The sequence below is a fragment of the Lactuca serriola genome, chromosome 1, assembly GCF_051521515.1.
Source record: "Lactuca serriola cultivar US96UC23 chromosome 1, Lser_US96UC23_V15, whole genome shotgun sequence".
Classification (NCBI taxonomy): domain Eukaryota; kingdom Viridiplantae; phylum Streptophyta; class Magnoliopsida; order Asterales; family Asteraceae; genus Lactuca; species Lactuca serriola.
The window spans coordinates 3253811-3263132 of NC_136408.1; the positions used below are offsets into that span (position 1 = coordinate 3253811).

Here is a 9322-nt window from a genome sequence, read left to right on the forward strand (position 1 = left end):
ATGAGTTTTTCAACATGTCTTATGAGAACCTTTTTAAGTCTACAATATTCTTAAAAATAAACAGCGGAAAAAATGTCTGTTTGCCGTTTAGACAAAGATGCCAGAAAGAGTTTTAAAAAAAATAAAACAAAAATCAACCAAGAGACGTAGAAAAAACCGGATGAATAGTCTCCGGTAGTAACAAAGTGATTTTGGTGACCAACAAAAGCAGTCTGGACTGTGGAGCAACAAAACATGAAAAAACCGGATGAATTTTTTATTTGATCGGGAGTTGTTCGAGGAGATACGCTACTACTCGGATTCTTTTCAAGTATTTTGAATATCTTAAAATCCATATAGGCCTTCTACACGAACTAATCTTTCCAAAAGCCATTTCATGTTTGTATGAATGACTCAATGTTGTTATTTCACAGCATTTCATATTGTATGATTTGTCTATAAAATATTTTAAAATTTTACCTAACGCCATTTTAGCCCAATAATCTTAGTCAAATTTTATCCTCGGATAGTGTATATATATATGTTAATACACTTCATTGTGGTAGTGTTATATGTTTGCGTCCCTTTTGTCCCCTCGAACCCTTTGCCCGAAACTAATTTCAATCATTACATATGATGGAGAAGGTAACAACCACCACCACCACCACGGGCACAACCGCACCCATGGCGGCTAAAGTTAGCCCTGCGGCAAAGAAGACGCTTTTAATCTTGAATTGCATCTTGTTATCCATCGGAAACTGTGGTGGCCCATTGATTATGCGGCTCTACTTCATCCATGGCGGCAACCGCGTCTGGTTATCCTCGTTCCTGGAAACCGCCGGGTGGCCGTTCATCGTTATTGTCCTCATAATCCTCTACTTCCACCGCCGTGCAGCCGGAAAAAACGGAAACAATAAAAGAACAACGTTCATCTACATGCGTCCAAGATTGTTCTTCGCGGTAGCCTTCGTCGGTGTGATCACCGGTTTTGACGACTATCTCTACGCTTACGGCGTCGCCCGCCTCCCTGTCTCCACCTCCGCCCTCATCATTGCTTCTCAGCTAGCTTTCACGGCGTTCTTTGCTTACCTTCTCGTGAAACAAAAATTCACAGCGTATTCAGTAAACGCGGTGGTGCTTTTGACCGTTGGTGCGGGGGTGCTGGCGTTGCATACGAACAGTGACCGGCCGGAGGGGGAGACTAAGAAGCAGTATGTGATGGGGTTTGTGCTGACGGTGGCGGCGGCGGTGCTGTATGGGTTTATTCTGCCGTTGATCGAACTAACGTACAACAAGGCAAAACAGGCCATTACATATACACTGGTGTTGGAGATTCAGATGGTTATGTGTTTGTTTGCTACTATCTTTTGTATGGTTGGAATGATCATCAACAATGACTTCAAGGTACAACTCATTACAGCTTGTTTCTTCTCTCTCACACAAAACACGCACTGCCGGCTGACTCCATAAGTCAATTATTTGATTTGATTTCCTTTGATTTTCAGTTAATAATTGAACTAACGTAAATGAGGGGATCATGAATGATCATCTTTTCATAGATATGAAAAAAATAGTATTATCTTTTTGAATCTTTTAATATTCTAAATTAGTTTTCTATCCATTCGACTGAAAATTTCTTTATATCTATATTTTCATATTTTGTGAAGTTGCCTTATTATTATTATTTTTTTCAAAAATGAATTTGGAAATTCCTTCGTATTTTAAGAAATATGAAAGAAATTTTGGTAAGTTGAATAATTTAATTTATGATAAAGTTTTATATTTACTTAGAGCATCTTTTTTATAGCATTTTGATAAGAGGTTTTTTTATAACTTATTACTATTTATTACTATTTGGTTAAGTGGACAAAATAACTAAACGCAATTAGATTGCATGGTTTTTTTTTTTGTTTTTTTTAATATATATTGAATGGTCAATATATTTTAATGAACAACTCATTTTTCTTAAATAATATTTCATTTTATCCTTTTGATTTATTTGTTATTTATCTAAAATTTATGGATGAATACATATATAATATATAAATATAAATTATAGTAATATGTAAATTGTTTGTACATAAATGAATGTTTATATTAAAATATGATGTGCTTAAAAACAATTAGTTAAATGAAAGAGTTTTATATAACATTTTAGATGGATAAGAGTAAAATTAGTTAAATTAAAAAAAAAAAGAGTCATAAAAAAGCTAACCATCCGTGAAACAATTACTTAGAGGTCTGTAAAAATAAAATAATGAGGTAACAATATTTTTGACCCATGATATTGGTTTAGCATTGAAGATGCTCTTATACTTAATCTTGTTTTGTTGTTGAACTATTTACAAGGTAATTTTCTATAATTAAAATAAAAAGAAATATGTGATAAAGTCTCAATATTATTTGTCAGTTTAAGGTTTAATTCAAATATTTATTTTTTAATACAAAAGTCTCGAATATTTAATTTTATACGATAATATAATTCTTTTAAAAAAAAAAAAATTAAGCATTGATTCGTTAAAAAATATGTTTAATGTGATTCAAGTGCTTTTTAAAAAATATTTAAAACTAGAAAGTATTTTTAATTGGCTTATAAAGCTATTTTTAAGAGTTTTTCTTTTAATATTTCTTAAATATATTTTTAATTAAGCATAAAAAAACATATTTATTCTTAGTTTTTTTATGTCATTTTTATATTTTCAGCTAGTTATCAATTAGTTTTTAGCGAACATATTTTTTTTATCAGTTAAGATATAAGCTAACAACTAACTTTTTCAACTATAAGCTAGTTTTTTCAAACTCACCAAACATTTCCTTTATCTAATCCAACAAACCGTTTTACATCAACAAATTTTGTAAGAGAAATGTTATCTTTAGAAAAGTCTTGTTACTTTGTTCTAGTTTTTTTGTTCTAGTTTATGTGAGTTTAACTCTCTTGTCTTTGTATTTTGAACAAAAAAATCCATTACCATATTATAACCGATAATCTATCATATTCTATTAAAAAACATAAATAACTTTTTCATCAATTGGGACACAATATCATATAATCGAGATTTTTTTATTTAAAATCAGACTAAGCACATACTCTTTCACATTGCGTAATTTAGTACCAATTGTTGGTGAAAAACTTGCATGGAGCCGAGCCCTTCTCACCTACCTGCTTTGAGGAGGGTTTGATTCGGACAAAATTGAGAATCATCTCTATAGTAACAATAAAACAAATAGAAAATTAAGATGAAAAAGTAAGATGAAATTGGAGTTATTGGTAGATTATTTTGAGCACCATTTATCTCAAATAACAAATAGATTTTTTTTTAATTTCATACTAGGTGTGAAACTCATATATTTTAAGAGTTGAGTTAAAAAATATTAAACATTAAAATGTGAACAAAAAATATTTTTAACGTACAACTTTAAAATAAGAAAATAAGAAACGTATTTCTTGCAATTTAATATCATATATATGATATTTAATACTTTACATATATAAGTATATGATTTTAATTTTAAAAATTGAAACAAACAAAAAATTGACAAGTGAATAATATTTATTTCAAAAATACCAGAAAATAACAAGTGTCAAAACTTATGAGTGATTGAGATGTGACAAAAAATCTTCATTTATTAAAAATGATTATATGATGGTTTATTTATCTAATCTCTCAATATGGTTTAAGATAAAACTAAAAAAAATGTTGGTCTACAGTATTTGTCAAAGTGTACATAATATTTTCATTGATTTAAAGATTAATTTATGTTTCTAGGGTTAAAACAATATTTACAGTAAGTTATATATGGAAATTACTTTGTTAACTAAACGTTAATAATTATAGTGATTCTAACCTGGTTTTTGAATGATTTTCTTTTTACCCTCCGCTAATGGGGGCAACAAAACCAGCCTTATATTAAGTAATTAAAAAATAGTTTCTAAAACGAAAATAAGTTTTTTTTTATAAATAAGAAAATTATATATCGATTACGATATTTATTACCAAAAAAAAAAAAAGATTTTTGGAAAACAAACAAATATAGGGTAGGCATATTTGGTTTTGATATGGTGTCCGTTTTATTATATATAGAGTATAAAATTCCACACATTAACAATAAAAGTTACCATTTAAGATATTTTAAAGATGAACCTTTTAAAGAAACCTAACTATTTTGAAACAAAACTTTATATAAAGCATCAGCAATTATCAATCGCACAAAATTTGAACGATACCTATATAAGGTAGGCACATGACCTGATCATACACCAAGCACCAAATGCGGTTGATGCTCTCTAACTTTTTAGACATTGGTCAAATAAAGTATTATTTCTTTTATTGTAGGTTGGATTTGCTTGATTTACAAATGATATACGTAACAAAAGTTGTACGTTCCTGTTGCATGAAATACTAGAAATCAAATAACATATTTAAGTTCAAAATCCATATTTTTTATAACAGAACTATATACATAAGATGACAAAAATACTCAGATCCTGATAAAAATATCGAACCTGAAACTTTTTTACCGAGTAAATGGTTATCAGGTACGTGATTTTTTTCTTAAATATGTCTTAGATATGAGATTATTACGTGCTCGATATGATCTCATGTACCTAACCCGAAACCGCTTTATAGTTTTAGAAGAGTTATAATTTTATTATCAAAATATATTTGGTTTCTTAATTATATATTAATAGTATGTGTGATATATATATATATATATATATATATATATATATATATATATATATATATATATATATATATAATATGATATTTTTTTAATTGTAATTACTCCTTATTTCATAACTCTATAATATTAACCTAAAATACATAATATATACGATTATAGACAGATACTGTATTATGATAAGGATACCCAAAAACCCAATAGTACACTCGCTGTACGTGTCAGATTGGCATCAGAAGCTATAGGAAATAGGAATTCATTTCCAATATTGGTTGGACCAAATTCATCCTCATGGTTCTCATTCTCAACGTTTGACCCCACACCTTTTCTTTGATTCCAAACAAATCCCTCTTACAACTACTGGCCTTGATGTACCCCCACCTTTCTAAAGTCGATGCTAAAGTTCCTTAGTTCATTGACATTGAAATTCTCTTTATATCAAAAAGTTGCAAAAGTTTCTTTGATGATTAACATTGAAATTCTCTTTATATCAAAAAGTTAGCAAAAGTTTCTTAGATGATTAACATTGAATTTCTCTTTATGTCGAAAAGTTTTATTGGGTTGTTAGAATATACTTTTAAATTAATTTGAATATTTAATATTTCATAATTACGGAAAGATTTTTTTTCTTTGTCTTTCTACATAACTAGTACCTTTTATTTTTATCTATAACAACAATATTTTAATTTTTATCTATAATAAGTTAATAACCATATTCTAACATATGTTTATAAATAAAATTAAGATATGTTTTCATAGATAATAACAAGGGAAATTAAGTAATCTAATTATAATTTAATGCGTATTTGAAGAAAATAATTAAAATAATTTTTTTTTTTTGCAAAAATAACTATTTGGTTCGAAATGGGCATTCCGTACTTAGAAAAAACATTTTTTATGAAAAAAAAAATACATTACGGACTGAAATTTTGGATTTTGATAAAAAAAAACACTCTAAATTTCAGGAACAAGTCCGAAATCGAATGACAATTCTGGACTTTCAAGAAAAGAATATTATTTACTTAAATCTAACAAAAAGATAAAGAAATATAGGAAATATTAATTATATGCGGTATTATTACATAAAATCAAACATTTTATTGTAAAAATGATAACATTAAACACTTCGAAATAAACATTTCAGACATAAATAAGGGTATTTGTTTTAGGAGTAAGTGTTCATTTTGAAGATCAAATCCGGAATGGAGCATTGGGGGAGAAAATCCTCATTTTCACACATTGAACTAGACATTTTAGATATAATTAGAGGGATTTTTTTGAAAAAAAAAATTGAAAACAAGAACTCCAAAATATGAACATCAGTGTTGAATGAAATCATTCATGAGAAAGTGTTTATTTTCCAAAAAACGAAAAAATGGTTTCTTTTTAAAAATTCATTATAATTGTTAGATTATTAAATTTCATATATATATATATATATATATATATATATATATATATATATATATATATATATATATATATATATATATATATATATATATATATATATATTAGTTTATGACCCGTGAAAACAATAATATAAAATTTAAAATTTAAAATCCCTATACCAATAAAAGAGTAGTCATTTTGCCATGTGTCATTATATTAGACCTCTTAATTAATATGATGCTACTTGTCAATCTATTAGTTCTTCATTTTAAATTTATTAGACATCCTAATTAATGTGATGTTATTTGTCAATGTATTTATTCTTCATTTTAAATTTTAAATTTTATATTATTGTTTTCATTAATTCACAAATAAAAAATGTCTAATATATATTAAAAATTAATTATATATATATATTTATTTAAAATAATTAATTATTAATTTTGAGGTTTTACTATAAAATTTCAATTAATTTTATAACCGTGGTTTCCACGGGTTATAAACTAGTGAAGAATAAATACATTGACAAATAACATCACATTAATTAGGAGGTCTAATAAATTTAAAATGAAGAACTAATAGATTGACAAATGACATCATATTAATTAAGAGGTCTAATATAATGACACATGGCAAAATGATTACTCTTTTATTAGTATAGGGATATATATATATATATATATATATATATATATATATATATATATATATATATATATATATATATATATATGTGGCTAGGTTATAACGTGGATGGACAATTATTAATGTTATTCTATGAGAATTACTAATAGAATAAGTTGTTTAGTAATGCGAATACATTCAACCTTACATAAATATCATCATTTTCATGCATTCTCACTAATTCTTATTCATTTTTGTTTTCACGCATCGTTTTTCACTCAATTTCATTCTGACAGAATACGACTTAATAAACATTCTGACAGAATGAGAATAATAATAATAAATCTATAATAACTTTATAGATGATTTAATTAGTGAAAATGTGTGTTAATGACAATAGTTATGTAAGTTTGAACGTATTTATATTATCAAACAATATATTTTTTTGTCATTCTCATAGAATAACACTGTCCAAAAGTACTAAGACGGGTTTTCCTTTTCGTGGCCTTATTGAGTGGTTTTCACCGTGCTCTTGAGAAATGAGGTTTTTATTGTGGAACTAAGTTGTTTTAAAAGATGTTTCATATAAAGTGACACATTATAAAACATGCATGAAAAATCAACAAATATATATAGATTTCGTGTCTGATGTTTTTGGTTTTCTTACGTCCGATGTTGTGAAACTCCTTAGTCGAATCCAATTGATCATGCATAGTAATGTTATTGGGTTATGTATAGTAATTTTATGACACCCACAATCTATGGATGCAGCTTCTGAAAAAATTAGCTTTATCATTCAAAGAAAAATTAACTACGCAACTTGTTATCTATTTATCTATAACCATTATATAAAACATTTACTGATATTATTATGAAAAAGAAGAAACTAAAAGAAAAAGAGTAATAAATATTTAAGAAAAAGTTACTTTTTCTTGGGGACACTGTTATGTTTTCTTTATACATGCATGATACTATGGGTGTGTTCGGCACATAATTTTTGGGAGCTTATATCTTCTAACTTTTAAGAAAACGCTAGTTAAAAAGAAAAAGTCTCGTTCGACGATATGAGCGTTTAGCTTTTAGCCTAAACAAAACGCTCCAAAATCAAAAGCTACATGGAGTAGCTTTCAATTAAACGCTCCAAAATCAAAAGTTAACCGCTACCAGCTAGTTTTATCGAACACGCCCTATGTATTTAGAATTTGATAACCATTATAGCCCAATACTTAGTTATTATTATATTGGTAAACATTCTAAGTACGTTTTCATTACGAGAAAAAATTATTAGTATGTCGTTATTATAAATAAAAAGTAGAAATCATCATCCACATCGATAGTGCCTGTATCATTTTTATATTGATATTTTACATTTTATTTTGTTACATATTTTCTACTTATATAAATTGTGTATTTTCTACTTATATAAATTGTGTATGCCTATATGGTAATACATGCATAACAGTATAGATTGTGTATGCTTGTATGGTAATACATGCATAACAGTGAAAGTGATACTTTTTTTTTGAACGAAAATAGACGATTTATTAAAAATAATGAAAGTTATTGCTCTAACTATTTCTAAGAAAATAAGAAATCATAATGATGATTTCATCCTAAGGTTGTAATGCATGGGATGTAACATTTCACCATTTTGGCATTTTCTTTTGTACTATTTGATATGACAAAATGTTGCTTTTATATAAAAATTAAGGATTTGTTTAACTTTAATCATGTTCTTTGTAGGTGATTCCGAGGGAGGCAAGAGATTTTGATTTAGGGGAAACCAAGTATTACATAATAATGTGTTTTAGTGCATTAATCTGGCAATGTTTCTTCTTGGGGGCCATAGGAGTGATCTTTTGTGCATCATCGTTATTATCAGGGATCATAATTGCTGTTCTTCTTCCGGTGACAGAGGTATTAGCTGTTGTCTTTTACAAAGAGAAGTTTCAAGCCGAAAAAGGTGTTGCACTCGTTTTGTCTTTATGGGGATTTGCTTCTTACTTCTATGGAGAGTATAAGGTTATGAAAAAATCCAAAGATAACACACAATCTACTCAACAATCAATGGAGTTGGCACAAGCTAATTACTCTTCAGTATAATCTTACCATTGTATGTGCTTTAAATTGAATTTAATGTTGGATTTCAAATTAGCCAAAACATTTTATGTCTTAAAAATAGTTATAAAGTGCGAAAAATTGAGATTTTTCGAAGATATCTTATAAAAATAGAATCCAAATCTCGTTTCCATTTTAATTTTGTTGAATATTCTATAATGTATGATATATATTTGTCATGTTAGTATCAGTTTGCGCAAATTACACATCCCTTCCTTAGACTAATACTAAATTGGTTGTTATAGTCTATTAACTTTTGCAATGATAGATAAAAGACAAAATTGCAATAATTGTCTTTATGATTTGTAAAATTATATGGTTTTGGTCCAAAAAAATTTGGTGATGCATTGGTGCTCCAATATACCTTATATGATTTTGGTCATTATGGTTGGTATTTTGTATGATTTTGGTCCATAACCCACATGAAATGACAAATATGTCATTTATTACTTCTTTTTAAAACTTTTATTATTTTGATTAAAAATAAAAAAATAAAAAAATATCACCCACCCTCTCTCTCTCTCTC

At 27.3% G+C, this 9322-nt stretch overlaps 1 protein-coding gene across 1 annotated transcript; it reads left to right on the plus strand.

Moving 5' to 3' along the window:
- The first annotated feature begins 520 nt into the window (after positions 1-520).
- On the plus strand, positions 521-8935 carry LOC145082191 (purine permease 3-like). Its single transcript, XM_079023305.1, has 2 exons — positions 521-1383; positions 8422-8935. Exons 1-2 carry the CDS (start codon positions 613-615, stop codon positions 8779-8781), a joined length of 1131 nt encoding a protein of 376 aa, XP_078879431.1. The 5' UTR covers positions 521-612; the 3' UTR covers positions 8782-8935.
- The last annotated feature ends 387 nt before the right edge of the window (positions 8936-9322 follow it).